We start from the raw sequence: 18,557 nt of genomic DNA, 5'->3' as shown, positions 1-18,557 counted from the left end.
AAACGAGAAGGAGAGGGAAAAGACATTTTCTAGAACATCCTTTGGTTTTTGAAAAAAATGCATTTAATATCATAGTCACCATTAAATAACAACTAAATCTCTGTATGCTTTCGATGGAATGATTTAGGAAAGGTTTAGGTGGAAAGAAGATGCGCACAGCTAAAGGACGATTCTGTCCTCCCCCATCCCCCGGAGATCTGCGCGCCGGGGGCGGGGCGTCGTGACATCACAGCAGCTCGGGCCGTCCTGGTGTTTTTGTGTTCCCAGCTCCAGGGAAAAGCCGTTCGGATTTCTTTACCTGATTGTCCCCCACCTTCGGGCCGAGAGACCTCGGATCCCCCTGTGGACCCTCGGCCACGCAGTGCCAGGACCCGAGCGTCAGGGCTAACGCTGGCGCAGAGATTGAGATAAAGCTGACATTGACCGGGGGGGCCACACGCCAGTCACCAGCGCGAGCAGGCCCCGTCCGGGGAGCTCGGAAACCCTGCGGTCCATCATGAAGTTCCAATATAAGGAGGATCATCCCTTCGAATACCGGAAAAAAGAAGGAGAAAAGATCAGGAAGAAATACCCGGACAGGGTGCCGGTGAGCTGGCATGGGGATGAGGGAGGAGAGCCGGGGAGGTGAACCTGGAAGGGAGGGCGGAGGGTGGCCTTGGGAAGAGAAGAGGGAGAGGGTGGTCCTGGGAGTTGGGGGGGGTGGCCCTGGGAGGGGAGAGTGGCCCTGGGAGTTCGGGGGGAGGTTGACTCTGGGTGCAGGAAGGTGGCCCTGGGCACAGGAAGATGGCCTTGGGCTTCAGGAAGGTGGCCCTGGGGGTAGGAGGGTGGCCCTGGGAGCAGGATGATGGTCTTGGGGGGAAGGTGGCCTTGAGTGGAGGAGTGTCTCCTGAGCTAGAAGGTCTCTGAAATCCTGTAACCCTGAGCACCCTTCGCGATCGCAAGCTTCCGTGGACGTTCAGGCTGCGTGTCTTCGCAACTCCGTGTCGCTAGGGCCGGTGCCCACCTTTGGCATCTCTGGGGCGCAACCTGCGTGTGGGTGACTCAGCAGGATTCTGCACTCGTGGAGGCAGAAGTGGAGGTGGAGGTGGAGATGTGCGCGGAATCGGGCTGGCTGGTGCCAGGTTGACTGGATGAGGACCCCAAATTGGATGCCTTTATTAACGCAATACAATTGCCAGCAGCTTGTGCGGTGGGCTCTGAGCCCGTCCATGCTTGTTTTAGATCCTCTCCATGAATCTGATTTTAGCCCTCATTTCTTTGAGCGTGGGAGCAAAAGGCTCAGAAGCCAGTGGATTCTGTCTTGCGTTTTCTTAGAATCAGGAGGAGGCGGGGGAGCGGATCGCCACCAGACTGGCACAGCAAACAAGGTCACATTCTCTGCGCCACAGCCTGCTTGCCTCATCATTCTGGGTTCTAGGGCCACCTGGGGAAAGGAGGGCCTTGCCCTGCACTGCTGATGGGGACCCGGAGAGCCAAGACTCAGGGCCTTTTTCTCTCACAATTGTGCCGGTGTTTAAGTAGTTAAAATCTAGTGCATGCAGTGCCAAGGAAAGAAGAAATAATAAGGGAATCTTGAAGCATCCGGGTGTTTTTACCCCCCTCCCCTGCCCACATGCCTTTTTTTTTTTTTTCCTCTGAGCTCTTCTGTGGGCTGCTCAGCATTGGAATCAGACAGCAGACTGCGACAGGCGACATAGCTGTTAGATTTAGTAGATAGAGGAGCAGGGATTTATTTGTCATCAGGCAGGGGTGTTAGACTAGTGAGCATTACATGTTATTTTTAAAGGGTAAAAAGTTGGAGTTACCTGGTACTTCTTCTTGACCTTTGAGATTCTTCCTCAGTCCTTACCTAACTTATGGCTACCAGAAGTAAGTGGGCCTTAGAACAGCACCCTTTTTTCCTATAAGGTAGAGAAGACATTAGGATTCTGCAGAAATTACACAAAGGTCTTATTTCACATATAAAAGAAAGGGAGTGCTTGAGTCAAATGCAGACCTAGTAAGTGATCCTTCACAAAATGTTTTCTTGAGCTCTGTACCTTCCTGGATTGCTTGAAAAATTTCTCCCAATTCTGGTAATGCCAACCCTTTTAAAAATATTTTTAAATGGCATACCACATAATGGTAGTATTTTGAATGCCTGGTGTATATAATCACAGAATCCTCACACCATTAAAATCCTTGTGCTCCAGATGGACAGTGTGAGGCACAGGGAAATGAAGTCACTTCCTGAAGGTTTGACCTTGCTGGGAAGGAGCCAGAATTCGAGCCCTAGGTGTCATGCTTAGAGCTTCCAGAGCCCTTGACTTCCTGTGTCTTTTAAAAAAATCAATCTGTAGTATAGTTCTACTAACTAGAATTAAGTGTTGAATGCAGTATGCTGTACACTACTGAGTCTTGCTTGGAAGTAAACTGTTGGGAGCATCCGTAGTTCACTGGATAGTAAGAACCAGTGAGGAAACATAAGCCAGTGTCTGTCTACCTGTTACTGAGAACTCTTCCAGAGAGAAGGTCTGTATACATATGAGCTCTTGCATGTGCCTTTTTCCAAAAAGTTCCCATTATTTCCTCAAAACGGAAATCTCCTTTTGGTCATTTATTGTATTCAGCCAGACTATTCATCTAGTCCCAGTCCTCTCCTGATCATGATTTGATGTGAAATGTTTTACTTCAGTGATCATTTATTCATAAGCCCTTAAAACCTTCACTGCTTCACTGTTGTTTCATGGTCCCTCTAGTTGTCACTAGAGGTGGCACCTCCCCAGTGGTGGCACCTCCCAACTTTGGAGATTCCCAAACTATGGCCCTCATTCTGAGAAAGAAGACTCTGCTCAGTGGCAGAGACTTTGGGTGGTGTGTGCCAGTTGAGCCCTTTGCAAAGCAGGCTCTCCATCACTGACTTACACCCTTAGCTTCAGAGATGTTGTTTTAAATTAATGTTTTAACAGAGAATCCCTGTGCCTTTAGGTCCAGTCCTTAATCTTACTATGTTAAGATGACATGTTCACAAAAAAGGTGGTGGTTGGAGTAAACAGTTTCTACATGGGATTGCTCACACAACATGAGCGTAGCCTCAACAGTAGGTGTACCTGTGCCTGGGGAGAGTATGGGATCATGGGATCTTGAAGTTATAGGGTATCGGGAACCTGTAACAGCAGGAACTGTTGTCTATTTTTAAACATTTGCAAGCAGCCCTTAGTATGCAAGCCACTTTTCACAGATGGGGAAAACAGAGACCCAAGGAAGAAGGACTGACTATTCCATTCTGCCTTCTTCCACCCAGCTGTCAGCCTTAGTTGCTTAGTTGTTGTGGGGTATATTAACTCCTACCCCCCACCCCTGCCCCTTTCCTTATCCCATTGGTGTTCTGTGCTGGACTTTCTTCTTTCTTCGCATTCTTTTAAATGTTGGGTTCATGTTTATCTACCCAAGAGTTTTTTGTTGTTGTTGTTTTGTTTTGTTTTGTTTCTGAGAGCCTGGAACTCACTGTGTAGACCAGGCTGGCTTTGATCTCACAGAGGTCACCTCACCTCCCTCTGACTCAAGTTCCGGAGTTCTGGGAATCATGGTATGCACCACCACACCTGACTCAATTTGTGAGAATGTTGCTTCTCCTAGTATGGTTTTATTTGTTTGTTTGCTTTTGGTGCTGTTAAGAATTTAACTTAGGACCTCTTCCATGCTAGGCAAGTGCTCTACCACTGAGCTACCCAAGTTTTTTTTTTTTTTTTAATGGCATTAGTCACATTAAACAAATGTATTTTTTACTTTTGTTTGGTGTATATGAATGTTTCACCTGCACATATGTAAGTGTACCCATGTGTGTTATGCCCTTGGAGGCCAGAAGAGGGCATTGGAGCCCCTGAAACTCGAGTTATAGACTGTTGTTAGCTGCCATGTGGGTGCTGGGAACCAAACCTGGGTCCTCTGCAAGAACAGACGTACTCTTAACCCCTGAGCCATCTCTCCAGCCTGTCTACTTATTTTTTATCTGTACTTATTTGTATATGGTTTTTGGTGTTGTGGCTTGAATCTAGAGCCTTGTGCATGCTAAGAATCTACTCTACCACTAAGGTCCATTTTTAAATTTGAAGTGTCATGCTGTCCCATGTCTCAAATGTGATTTTCCTGGAGTTAGTTGGAGTCTTTCTTCCATCAACACAGAGTAGAAGTTTTGAGAGCCTTTACCTGTTCCCTTTAAAAGCGTCCAGCCTCTTCAAATTAATGTTCATTTTTACAGTGCTGTTTATGATTAACAAAATGTTTTCACATAAAGGGGATTACTTATGCCCACATCAGTACCATGAGTTTACACAAGATGTGTTTCAAAAGTATCTTTCTTTTACTCATTGGAGTGCAGAGGCTGAGGAGATGGTTAGTGGCCTGCGGAAGGCCATGATGTTGAGGGAGGTCGCACTGAGCCTAGGGTTGCTTGTCCAGAGTTGTGTCTGCTTTTTTGATTTTTGATACTTGCCATATCTTATATCTAGGATGATTTTTTTAAACAAATAATCTAATGTTAATGCTTTTACATACAAGATATTTTCCAAGTTTAAATATATAAAAATCTAAGAAAGTTTAACTATATAAAAATCTAAGATATTATGTGTTTCTCTTTGTTACAGAAATACATGATCTTTATAAAACTTGAAGTATTATAGAAACATTTAATGGAGATATTGAAAATTCCTTAAAATTCGGGCTGGAGAGATGGCTCAGTGGTTAAAAGTATTGGCTGCTCTTACAGAGGACCTGGGTTCAGTTCCTGTCACTCACATGAAGGCTCACAGTTGTCTGTAATTCCAGTTTCAGGGGTTATGACACCCTCTTTTGGCCCTCAGGCATTACATGCAAAGATGCAGGTGCATGTACATACATGCAGGCTAAATACCCATATGAAAAAAATAGAAGTAATTTAATAAAAAAAGAAACTTCTAGCCAGGTGTGGTGGTGCACGCCTTTAATCCCAGCACTTGGGAGGCAGAGGCAGGCGTATCTCTGTGAGTTCAAGGCCAGCCTGGTCTACATAGTGAGTTCCAGGACAGCTGAGGCTACAGGGAGACCCTGTCTCAAAAGACCAAAAAAAAAAAAAAAAAAAAAAAAAAAAAAAAAAACTCCTATAAAAATCCTAAAGTAGTCAATATTGTTGTTAAATGAGTCACTATATTGCCTTCATAAAATGCCATTCATAATAAAAAACTTTACAGTGAATATTTTTTTGCAGTCAGAGATTGAAATTTGAACCACATTACTTCAGCGTGTTAATGTTCTGTTACAAAACAAATATTTGAGATAGTCAACCTCTATAAAGGAAAAGATTTTGGCTCATGGTTTCAGATATTTTAGTCCATGGTCAGTTGACCCCATTGGTTTGGACCTGTGGTGAATAAGCCTGTTATAATGGAAGCTCATGATGGAGGAGATCCCCTCATGAGAAAGTGAAAGTGCAGTCTCCTTTGAGGACACACCAATTATCTAAAATTCCCCTGAGTCCCCACCTCTTAAACTGTACCAATTCTCAGTAGCCCCAGCTAGGGACCACGCCTTTAACATACAGGCCTTTGGAGGACAGTAAAGATCCAAACTGTGACTTTGTGTCCTTAATATATGGCATTTGTTCCCCATGTGTATGTGTATGTTGGAGGCGGGAGGGGGCCAGCGCACATGTGTGGAGATGTCTACCCAGCCAGCTTACTGCAAAGACCCCTGTCTCCACCTTCCCAACACTGGGCTCACTGGTGGGCTACTAAACACCTGAACTCAGTCCTCATGCTTGCTCAGCAAGCTCCTTACCTACTGAGCCATCCCCCTACTCCATAATTGGTCATTTAAAGAAAGTCATTAGACTTTCTGAAAAACCCAGAAAGTCTTGGTCCCTTAATACATACCAGAAGGTATTTAATTTTTACTGTACTTTGAAGGAACTTGTAGTTACTTATAGTCAAGGGGTGGGTAAGGAAAAGACTGAAAAGTTACACCGAGCCTAGACAGTATGCCTTCCAACAGGGCAAATGTAGGGTGTGGGAGGAAAAAGGCTGCTGGGGTCTGCAGTGTTCACCGACACCCTCCTGTCCCATCCAGGTCATCGTGGAGAAGGCTCCTAAGGCCAGGGTGCCTGATCTGGACAAGAGGAAGTACCTGGTGCCCTCTGACCTCACTGGTAATGGCCTTCACCTCTTCTGGCCCTTCATTCCACAAAAAGCATGCTTGATATTTATTTCAGGAACAAGGTGGTAAGAGAGAACAGGCTTCTCTAGGGAGCCAGCTAATTCCAAGAGGCACACCAGTTCTCGTGTGTAGTTCCCTTTAGTGTTTCCCATCCCCGTGTCTTACTGAGATACAGCAAAGCAAAATACCCTGAGATACAGCAAAGCAAAATACCCTCCATTATTTACACCACTTTACAAGTCATCCAGGTTAGCTTTCTGCCCATTTGTTCCAATGTCTTAAGAGAGGTCACATTTTAGAGAGTCATAGCCATTTACCTTGTCTCCCAAAGGTGTGGTTCATTCTTTTCTTTCCATCATTTTAGAGATTCTGTTTTGAATTACAAGTATATCTCTAGACTCTACCTTGTTCCTTAATAGAATGCCAGGTGCATTCAGAAAACACTTGAAGAGATCGTTTTAGATAGTTTTACTGGAGAGTTCATTCATTTGACCATCAGCTTCCTAGAAGCTTTTCAGTATTCTCAGGAGAAGGTTAAGTATTGAATGGACTCATTGCCCCGACAGTGAGTTGAGTCCCTGTGCTGGGATGACCAGAGTCCAGTGGATCTCTCTCCATTGTATGCACCTGAGGTGGGAATGGGGCTGGAAGGTCATTGGGCCTGGGGGTCAGTTTTAGTTAATGACTGGATTTTTTTTGTCTGGATATACAGCCTACTCCTGAGAGCAGTCCCTGCTTAGGCTGGGTGGAGGTGCCAACATTAGGTTTGCAATTGAATAAGGAGGAACGGAAGCCTATGCACTGTGGTGTGTCGGAGGGACTCTACAGGCTTCTTAGTTTTCCTTTTTATTACTAAGGTTCTCAGGAAGCATTTGATTCACCAATAGTCTGTAAAGCTCGTACTTAACCTAAAGGGGACAGCTACAATAGAGGTGGTGTTTTTTTTGTTTTTTGTGATCCGTCCCCTTCCAGTAATCCTTTGTTTTCCCTTCTTGTGCTCCTCCCCCCTCTTCCCTCTTGCAGTTGGCCAGTTCTACTTCTTAATCCGGAAGAGGGTTCACCTGAGACCGGAGGACGCCTTATTCTTCTTTGTCAACAACACTATCCCTCCCACCAGTGCTACCATGGGCCAGCTGTATGAGGTAATGGTTTTGGTAACAATGCCGAGCAGCCTGGCATCCCCTAGCTCTTTTTCCAGCATTTGTTGATAACATACCTGGGAAGTAGGGCACGGGGTGTTATTTACAGGCATCCTCTTACACACAGCCTGTGAAGTCCTGGGAGATTAGACACCACTTGTCCTTTAGGGATTGAACACTCTACTAGATTTAATCCTTTGAAATCTCTGTTTTGCCTGGCTATTTTTATTGCTGGGTTGTCTTTACTGAAGCATTTGGAATGGTCTTTTAAAAACACTTTATTAGTATTTTATTACTATATGTGTATATGAGTGTATTGCCTGAATGTATGTAAGTGCAGCCATGTCGTGCAATGCCCATGGACGTTAGAACAGGGCATGAGATCCCCTGGAACTGGAGTTAAGGACAGTTGTTAGCTGTCATGTGGTGCTGGGAACTGAACCTGGGTCCCCTGCAAGAGCAGCCAGTGCTTTTAACCACTAAGCCATCTCTCCAGCCCCCAGGAATAGTCTTGATAGCAAAACATCACCAGGAATTTACCTATCTTTCCTGTTACTGTATTTTTGGCACCATCATTGTGAGTGAGCTGTGGACTCCACTGCCTGCTTATGATGTCATCCCACCTAGTAGCAGACTGAGAAAGCAAACCACAGTGATGCTGGACTCTTCTCAGTCTGAACCTGGAGCTCAGTCTTCACAGTTAGTTCCCACATAAATTCTCAAGATTTGCCTTGTGACAACCACATGCAGAAGCACTCCTTCTAAAACAACTCTAAAACCCTGAATATTTCCTATTAACTGACAAAATTGAAAAGTAAGGTAGAATCTTTAAATTGATTCATTTTTTAAACAGCTATACTCGGGATTTCACCTGACTGGGTTTAATTGGTAAATTATGAGACTCGAACTTGAGAAAAACTGTAATAAAGGACTTTATCCCACTACAAGTGGTATAACCTTAGATTGGAACTATTCTTAGTCCTTAAACAATGTCACAAGATGCGGCCTTCTTATACTGCCCCATTAGTTAATTACATAAATTTCTAATATCCCCTGATGCAGCCTTTATTCCACAGCATACTTTCCTGTGAGTATGTAATCAGTGCAAGTGTCTTGTGATATTTATACTGTCTTGTGATGTCTATGCATTGCTGGAATGAGGCTTATTTTTCTTTTTTATGCATGTGGGTGCACACGTAAAGGTGTGCAGACCTGTGGAACCTGGACAACAGCCTCTGGTATCAGCCTACAGAGCAGTGTCCACCTCCCTTGAGACAAGGTCTCATTGACTTTGTGCTCCCCAGTTAGGCCAGACCGACTGGGCAGTGAGCTTCAAGGATCCTCCTATCTGCACTTCCACAGTGCTTGGATTCCAAGTGTGCATTACCAGGCTTAGCACTTTTATGTGGGTTCTGTGACTAGAACTTGGGTCCTTGACCTACAATGCAAGTAGTTTACAAACAAAATCCCCCCAGCCATAGAATGATTTTGTTTTTCAAAATGAGACCTTGTATCCTAATACTTTGTTTGTGAAAGCTTTCTGAACATGCCCCAAAGTTGAATTTTATAGAAAACATACACAGACCCTCTCCCAGGGTCTGCCACTCCCACTGCACTGGGCTTGCTTTTGGACTTACGTTCATCTATCTATCCCTAGTAAGCTTTGGGCATTTTTTAAGGTTTGATTTTTATTCATGTCTATGTATGTATAAGTGCACATATATGCAGGTGCCCAGGGAGGCTAGAAGAACAGGGTGTTGGATGCCATGGAGCTGGAATTACAGGTGTTTATGAGCTGTCCTACATGGGTGCTAGGAACTGAACTGTAGTTATCTGCATGAACAGCAAGTACTCAACCTCTGAGGCCTCTCTTCAGCCCAAGTTTAGAGATTTTTTTTTTTTTTTCTTTTTGTTTGGTTTGACTTTGTCTTTTGAAATAGGGTCTTAACATGCAGCTCAAACTGGCCTGGACTTGCTATTTATCCCAGACTAGTCTCAGACTTAGAACTTCTGCCTCAGCCACCTGAGAGCTAGAATTACAGATACGTACCATCACATCTGGCAGTTTTGGTTTTAATGTTTTTATTAGCACATGTTAGTTATATACATAGTGGGCTTTATTATGATAGTTTCATACATATGCATAATGTATTTTACTCATACTTCCATCCCCCCTTGGACTGTCTTGTCACCCCATTCCTGCTAGTTTCCTTCTCAGCCAGCCCCCTTCCTGTACTTTCAATGTCCTTTTCTCTCTTTTGTTTTAACCCAGTAAATTTCAATAGCGTTGTTTACAGGAGCACAGGCACCTTGGTAGGGCTACACCATTGTAGAAAATGTTTCTCTGGGGGCTGGAGAGATGGCTCAGCAGTTAAGAACACTGGTTGATCTTGCAGAAGACTTGGGTTCGAATCCCAGTGCCCACATGGCAGCTAACAACTGTCTGTAATTCCAGTTCCAGGGGATCTGATGGCCTCTTCTGTCCTCTGCAGGCATTGTAGGACACGGATGCACTTACCTACATGCAGGCAATACACTCATGCACATAAAATACAAATAAATAAATAAATAAATAAAATATTTTTTTAAAAAAGAAAATGTTTCTCTGTCCCCCACATTAACTATGTATAAATTCTCAGGAAGGGGTAAGGCCCCATGAGCCCCTCCTGTCCCATAATAGAGTCTTGATGAGCCCAATCTTGTGCAGAGAATCAAAAGTGCTGTGAGTTTGAGAGCAACATTTATGTCTGCCTAAAAGACATTCCATTTTGAGCCTCTCACTGCCCTTCCTCTGGGTTGTAAATTCTTTCTACCTCTTCTATAATGTTCCTTGAGCTTTGGAGGGAGCAATATGGATGTCCCGTGTATGGCTGGGGGCCCAACAGCTGCTCTCTGGCCTTGAACCCTGTTATCAGGCTCTGTCGTCACTGCTGAACACTGCAAAGAAGAAGTGTCTCTGACTCAAGCTGATTAAAGTATCATTTTTTAGGAGTAAGGATGGACAGCCAGGTGTGGTGGTACACGCCTTTAATCCCAACACTCAGGAGGCAGAGGCAGATTGATCTCTGTGAGTTCGAGGCCAGTTTGGTCTACATAGTGAGTTCCAGGTCAGCTGGGGCTATAGGGAGACCCTGTCCCAAAAAGACCAAAGAAAAAGAATAAGGATGGACTTAACGTCATGGTGTTGTTGATGTATATGTGTGTTGTGTTCTCTCTGAGGACTTCTTTTTTTTTTTTTTTTTTTTTTTTTTCTGGTGCTGGAGCTTGACCCCAGGACTTACAGATGCTAAGCAGTGTGTTCCACTTTCTAATGGGGACTAATGATCACTTCCGTGCCTACCTCACAAGGTTGTTCAAGGCTCAGAGTCCTAGAGACAATCTGTGCGACCGGTGTCTGAACTGTGATCTTATCTCCTCTCCTAGGACAACCACGAGGAGGACTATTTTCTGTATGTGGCCTACAGTGATGAAAGTGTCTATGGGAAATGAGTGGCCGAAGCCCAGCGGACGGGAGCACCTGGACTTGGGGGTAGGGGAGGGGTGCGAGTGGGCCCTGGGGAACCAGAGGGAGTGCTCCCAACCTCGGAGGAGACAGAAGGTGAAGACGACAAAAACCATTGCACCGCATACACTGTCCTCATTGTTTTCACAAGCTCGATCGTTACTTTTTGCTGCTTCCTCAGCCTGGGAAGGATGCATGTCAGGACAGAGCTGTTGGATTGGTTCTGGTAGCAGAATATGGATGCCATAATTCACAGCCTTGGTGAGAATTTTTGTACAATTTCATCAGAGAGTTGGGAGGTAGACAAGTTGACCCTAGAGGTGAATGTAACTTGGCAGCAACTCCTATCTGTCTTGTTGGGTAGACATTTGATTTTTGGCATTTGCACAAGCCACAAGGGAAAGGGGGAAGAGAATCGTTCAGGATTTGTAGTGGACCATACCTAGGGACCAAAAGATACCCACTGTTGTTGACACATTGTGACCCCTGACCTGCATCTACACCTCCTCTCCTCCTATCCCCTTTTCCCCACACAAATGAAATAGCATCACTCCACTGGGGTTCGTGAGCAATTGTACAGATGTTTAGATGGAGTCAGGCTGTGCAGGAAAGTGGTTATGTTAACCAGAAGTTCTGGTAACATTAAACTGGAGTTCAGGGTTAAGTATCTCTGTTCCTATTATCCCACACAAGGAATTTCTGAAGCCTCTGGTTCGTGTCTGCATGCTCCCATGGGTCCTCCAGCATTTCCTTTAGCCTTCTCATGCACAGGGACAGAGTGTCTGTGTGGAGGGGCCAGGTTTCCAGGGAAGATAAAATACCCACAACTGCCACTCATCCTTGCCCCCTGCTGTGGTCCCTTCAGTCTCACATGCACTGGAATGCTAAGTGATAGCTCACTGTTCCCCTCTGGTTTTCATCCACTGTGTCTGCTGATGAGAAAAGATGGAGGGATGAGTCTAGCAATTCAGGAGGGTTTTACGGGTTCATTTTTATTTAGGGGTTGTTAGGGAGGGGTGGGAGCAGGGATTCCCCTCAGATATGACATTTCAATTCATCTCTGCTAATGAAGAGGGTCCTCCCTGTGGGGGAAAATCCTCGTGTCTGTTTCGTCAGCTGGTTCCTGTATGTTGAAGGCAATGCTGTCAGGCCAGGAAAATAAAATAATTGCTTTAAAAATCCACCTTGAATGCAGAAGTGTCTCCTTTATTTGAACGTTATATTTATTATTTTTATTTTATTTATATGAATGTTTTGCCTGTGTGTATGTAAATGCACATGTGTAGTACAATGCTTGTGGAGGCCAGAAGAGGGCATAGCATCCCCTGGAACTGGAGTTACAATTCCATGTGCATGCTGGGAATTGAACCCAGGGCCTCTGCAAGAGCAGCCAGTGCTCTTAACCACTATGCCATCTCTCCAGCCCCTTGGTTTGCAATTGAATAGAGGGATGTGGACAGGACACCTTTGAATCCAAAGATTTGGGATGGGGTGGGCTTGGCAGTGGGTGCTAAATCAGGGTCATTGCATTCCTGTTCATTCAACTTTTCAGTGGTCAGGAGTCCTTGCCTGAGTGTGGATGTTACGATGGGCAATGTGCCTGGGGTACTGGGGTGGCTGGGCTGTAAATGTTTCTGCTTCACATGTAAGGGCTGTGTCAATGTTTCATATGATTCTCGGCTGGAAATTGAGAGGAAGGATGGAGCAGGGGTGTGCTAATTAAGAGTGCGAGTGTCTCAGCCTTGTTCCAGATTCGGTTGACTCAGAGCAGCAACGTAGGCTGCTGATTTTTAATAAGTTCCTCAGATGATTGTGCTGCACCCTGAAGTCTGTTCTCTTGCCCCAGGCTTCACTTCAAGTCCCAAACAACTTACTCTCCATTAAAACTTGGTTCATAAGAAGCTGCTACTTTCCAAAGCAGTTGGTACTGAAGTAGGGCTTCTGAGGTCAAGGAGAGACTCCTTTTCTCCTGGCCATAGGTGAGTCTTGAGTTCAGTCAGAAAGTCTATGTGGGTGGGCCCTGGGGTGTGAAAACCATAGAATAGGCAGCCAGAAGAGTGGAAACTTCTTGCAGAGAATCCCAAACCCCATTCCTTCCTCTGCCTCACCCCTTTTGATCTGAGTTGCTGCCAGAAGGTGTCAGCCATATTTGGGGAATTAAGGGAATTAAAAGACAATTCCTCAATTGATGCTCCCTACTCAGGGGATTGTAATTTGTGACAGGTTGACATTAAAACCAGCCTTCACAATACCCTAGTTGAGGACTCATCTAGACTTTATAGTTTTTTTTTTTTTCCAGAGCTGGGAATGAACGCAGGGTCTCACTCATACTGTACCACTAGCTTTCTGTATAAAACATTATTTCTATGCATTTGCTTGACAGATTTGAACAAGCTGTAGATACAGCTTTGTAAAAACAAATATTTTCAGGAGCTGGTGTGTTTTGCACTTAACTGGTTCAGGAGCCAGATTGTTTCCTCAGTGCAGTCCCAAGTAGTTATTTTCTTCCTGGCCACTGTTTGCTGCCTAACCACTCACTACCCTCTTTGTTTACCTCAATACTATTTCAGTGTAAGGTCTACAATTTGATCAGTTCTAGCCAGTGACTTGTTATCCTGGGAACTGCTGGAATACACAGCTTGTTTTTCTCAGCTATTTTAATAACAGGGTAAATTAGCCAACTGACAGAAGGATGGTACAAATACCATAGCCCTTGCCCAAAAGCTGGGAGACTATGTCAGTGCATTTAATGGACCAATGATGCATTTCACCAGGTATGCAGTCTTCATCAGTAACTAATGACCATTGTATGTGTTCAGCATTGTGAGACCATCTATTTTGACAGCTGGGTTTGCAAGAGTCCTGTGCTTAAGTTTTATGACTTCTCTTTCAATTTACTTAGCTCCATGGGCCTGCAAAATGGCTCAGTGGGTAATGGCACTTGTCACCAAACTTGACAATTTGAGTTCCATCTCTGGTCCCAAGTGGTAGAAGGAGGGAACTGACTCTCACAAGTCATCATTTGAGGTCTGCATCTGAGCCACGGCATGCACCCTCCCATACACACAAACACCACCCCCCACACATGTAATTAAAAAATAAATAAAATTACTTAGCTCCTAAAACTTTCATAAAATGATTAAGAAAATTCCTGGATAGGTAATTCCTAGACTGAAACAATTTTTTTCTTATTGGTATATTTGTACAGTTGCTTTGTGACATTTCCATAGATAGATACAGTATGCTTTAATCATATTCGCCCCTTCATTACTCTTCTGTTGTGTTGTGTTTTGTTGTTTTTGTTTTGTTGAGACAGGGTCTCCCTGTAGTCCTAGTGGCCTAGAATTCACTATGCAGACCAGGCTGGCCTTGAACTCACAGAGATCCACCTGCCTCTACTTCCTGAGTGCTGGGATTAAAGGTGTGTCCCAACATGCCCAGCCCCTCTATTACTCTAATTCCCTGCTCCCTCTTCCTGTCCCCTCCCACACCCCTAGTACCCCCATTTTACTTTCATGGACTTGCTCCCCAGATTCCACAAGTGAAAGAAAAGAGGAGACACTTACTGTGGAACTGGCTTATTTCACTCAGCATGATGATCTCTAGTTCAATCTGTTTTCCTGCAAAGGACATAATTTCTTTCTTTATGGCTGAGTAAAACTATATGCACCACATTTTCTTTAGCCCTTTGCCTACTGATGAGCAGCAGCAAGGCTGTTTCTATAATTTGGCTATTGTGAATAGCGCTGCAGTGAACATGGCTGAGCAGTGTTCTTTATCCTGGGCTGACTCTGAGTGTATGCCCAGAAGTGGTACGGCTGGTTCATATGGAAGTTCTATTTTTACTTGTGGGTGGTGAACCTCCACCCTGGTTTCTATAGTGTCTGCACGACTTTACATCCCAGCAGCAGTGAATGAGTGCTCCCCTTCACTGTTCCCAGCCTGCATCCTCACCAGCATGTGTTTGCTTCCTTTCCTCTTTCTGGTCTTTTTGAGACAGGGTCTCCCTGCAACCTCAGCTAGTCTGGAACTCACTATATAGACCAGGTTGGCCTTGAACTCACAGAGATCTGCTTGCCTCTGCCTCCCGAGTGCTGGGATTAAAGGCATGCACCACCATGCCCAGCTGCTTTAAAAAAATATTTATCATTTGTGTTTTATAAATATGAGTGTTCTGCTTGCATGTTATGTAAGTGCACCCTTGCTGTCGGAAGAGAGCTAGTTATAGGTGGCTGTTAGCTGCCATGTGACTGCTGGAAACCGAATGCAGGTGTCCTGCAAGAGCAGCCAGTGCTCTTAACCACTGAACCATCTCTCCAGCCCCCATGTAAATTTTAAAAGAAGAAAATACTGACAGAGTGAAATGTTTCCGTTTCCTCCTGTGACAGTTCATTTCTCCCTAGGATGCTTCTGCTTCCTTTTACAGACAGCCTTTCCCTTACATTGCTCCCTGTCTGGACTAACTTTCTTTGTCCCATCTGTCCAATGAGCCCTCCAGAAGCACCTCCTGTATGAGGATTTTAGACCACCATTCCAGGTTTGGAATGAGGACTGTCTCCTCAGACCACAGCTGTTCCTACCTCTGCTCCCCATCAGTTGGGTGTGGTCCTCTATTGGATGGTGAAAGATAACATCTCAGTTCTCCTCACGTGGAGGAAGACATCACAGAAGAGAGCAGACCAGCTTTCTCTTGAGAAAGGTTCTCGGTTGACATTAAAGAGAGTTCAGTGTACATCTACTGGCTAGAACTTGGTAACAGGGCCACATCTTGCTGCAAGTAGCTGGAGAGTACAGTCCTTATTCTGAGAAGTCATCTGTGTGACTCAGAATTTTATTACTGTGGAAAAAGACTAATGGATATTTTTTAAAAATGTATCTCTTCTAACATTCATTCAGAAAATCCACAACTTGGTTCAGCTGCTGTATCACCAGACTTTTGACAAAGCATTCAGTATTTTATTTTGTTATTTATTTTGTATTTTGTTTTTAGCACACATTGATTTCTAAATTATATTTTTAGATCTTTCAAGGGCTGGGACCATAAGTTATTTGTCTCCGTTGCAGGAGCCGGCAGATGCCGAGCCGCTAATGACCGCTGGAGGAAGGAAAGAGTGAATAAGCCTCAGGATTCACATGCCTAGAAATGAGAGTCACTCACTTTCAGAGCATATCTACTTTAATTTTTCAAGTTAATCTAGATTCTGCTCCAGTAAATATGATTACTAATTGTTCAGTCAAGCAACTAGGAATCCTGTATCAGTGAAACAATTTTCAATTAAATGCTGTCCGTTACTATAACAAAATACCAGAAATGAATCAACCTAAAGAGGAAATGTTGCAGATTTGGGCTTGTGATTTCAGGAGCGTCAGCCCATGGTTGCTCAGCCATGTCCCTTTGAGCCCATGGCAGGGCAGAACATCATGGCAGGAGTTGGTGATAGAGAAGAGTATTATGTTTATTTCATGGCAGCCAGGAAAGTAAGAGAAAGAGGAAGAGGCCAGGGTCCCAATAATGCTTCCAGGAGTATGCCATCAATGACCTAGCTCCAAAGACCAGGCTCTACCTACTAACATGGCACTGTCTCCGAATACTACCATAGACTGGGACCAAGTCTTTGGTGTATGTTTCTTTGTGGGACATCTAAAATCCAAACCCTGACATTTTGCTCCTGCCCCGTACAGGCTCATGTTTATTTCACAATGCGCATAGCGTCTGTACCATCTGTATCACCTAAATTTTAATAATTCAAGCATTACTCAAAAATCCATGTCGTAGCCCACTGAGACTCAAGGCAAACTCCTCTGTAAACACTTGTTTAAAAAAATCAAAAGAAATCTGTGTATTTGTAAGATACAATGCCAATTCCCATTTTCAAAGGAAAGCAAGACTGAAGTCCATCTCAAAGAACACTAAATCTTACAGCTCCATGTCCCATGGGGCGCATGGTGGGGTGATTTGGGCTTCAAAAGGCACTGCTAGCTGGAGCATACCAACACTCTCTTGGACTGACTGTTCGCTGCTCATGGCTTCCCAGGCAGGTGTTTCATATTCCTGGCATCTCTCACTTCCTGAGGTCTCCATTGTAGATTCAGCTTCATTCTCCATCTGTGCTGCATAGCTTTAATGTCAACTTGACACACCTGGATTGAGGGAGACTCAATTGGGAAATTGCCTTCATTGGACTGGCCTGTGGTCATGTCCATGAGGTACCTTCTTGATTGTTGAGTGATATGGGAGGGGCCAGCCTACTGTGGGTGGTGCCACCCCGGGGCAGGTGGGCCTGTGTTGCATAAGAAAGCAGGCTGAGCAGGGGCCAGGGGAGCAAGCCAGTAAGCAGTGTTCCTCCATGGCCTGTGCTCCAGCTTCTGCCTCCAGGTTCCTGCCCTGAGTTCCTACCTTGGGCTCCCAGATGAACTGTGACCTGGGATATGTAAGCTAAATAAACCCTTTCCTCCCCAAGTTGGTATTGGTCAGTGTTTTGTCATAGCAATGGAGAAACAAACTAAGACACCATCATTATGTATGTCACTTATAGAGATGAAACACTGACCTCTCAGGCTTTCCTTTGAAACTTCAATGGAAGCTTCCATGACTCCACAACTCCTGCATTCCCTATGCCAACAAAATCATCATAACCTGAAATTCCTCCAACGACTAGTCCTGCCTCCTTCCCAAGCTCTGTGTAAGGAGTCAAGCAGGCTGAAGCCCATCACCTCTCCCACCCAATCAGCTGCACTAGGGGGCCCTGCTGGGGCATGAAGGTGCAAGTCAAGAACACAGATGGTGAGGTGAGATAGCACCTTTGAAAAGCTGATGGAGATCAGCTGGACTAGCTAGTGGCAGGTGTTTCAAATATAAGCTTAACTCATGCCTTTGTAAGCCACCCTTTCATAGATGTAACACTACGCAAAACCCAAAATAGAAGGTACTCTGTCGGTTTGTCAGCCCTGGGACCCCAGAGGGCGTGGTGGTATGGGTCTCCCAAGAAGGGGGAAGAGAAAATATGGCAAAACAATTATCAACACATGGATGGTGCCAGAGTCTACCACCAACTGGAGATGTACTGGTCCATACTTGAAGCATGTCTGCAGGAGTCTGTGATGTCAGAATGAACACGGAGAAACCAGTCCTGGAGAATCAATGCCCTAGGTAGTGGTCTGGGTTAGAAAATCCTTGAGTCTGTGATAGTGGGGTCTTGTATTCTTGAGATGCCTTCGAGGCATCATTCCTATTTTCCTGATACAGAGCACTGGAGTTTTTGATGACATTAATCTTTTTATTGACATTTACCTACTTGGCCACAACTTTAAATGGTCTCTTTTTCTGGTGAAACTGAACACTTTTCAGATATTTGCACTCTTTCCTTTTGTTCCCAATCCTCATATTAAATCTGGCTAAAAGCAGCCAGCAATGCCCAATGCCACTGCCTGAATGCTGCAGCACCTTGACATTTCCTCCATGGAATTAGCCTTCACCTTTAAATTTACCTTCCCACAAAGTTCCTGGGCATAGACAAAATGCAGACGTTGATTTTACCAGAATTCAGTCTGAGGGAGCTCTAATCTAATTCTCAAATGGAGTCCTCAGTCCCACCTTAAACCTCAGGAGCACAGCTTTTTATTCTATGCCTTCATGTCAGCATTCTGAGACCTCACCAGAATCACCCATTAAGGACCCATTATGACATATAGGCCACGTTAGAGGAGGCTGGTCACCTCACGGCAGCCAGAGGATGAAGATTTTATAT

At 44.7% G+C, this 18,557-nt stretch overlaps 1 protein-coding gene across 1 annotated transcript; it reads left to right on the top strand.

The window, feature by feature from the left end:
* Positions 1–226: 226 nt before the first annotated feature.
* Positions 227–11,992, top strand: Gabarapl1 (GABA type A receptor associated protein like 1). Its single transcript, XM_008847400.2, has 4 exons — positions 227–586; positions 6,082–6,160; positions 7,192–7,310; positions 10,731–11,992. The coding sequence occupies exons 1-4, from the start codon at positions 497–499 to the stop codon at positions 10,794–10,796; spliced, it is 354 nt and encodes a 117-aa protein (XP_008845622.1). The 5' UTR covers positions 227–496; the 3' UTR covers positions 10,797–11,992.
* Positions 11,993–18,557: the final 6,565 nt, after the last annotated feature.

This window comes from Nannospalax galili, unplaced genomic scaffold (assembly GCF_000622305.1).
Source record: "Nannospalax galili isolate Female #2095 unplaced genomic scaffold, S.galili_v1.0 scaffold1763, whole genome shotgun sequence".
NCBI classification, from domain to species: domain Eukaryota; kingdom Metazoa; phylum Chordata; class Mammalia; order Rodentia; family Spalacidae; genus Nannospalax; species Nannospalax galili.
The sequence above is the reverse complement of the archived record's forward strand: the minus strand, read 5'-3'. Positions and strand labels throughout refer to the sequence as shown.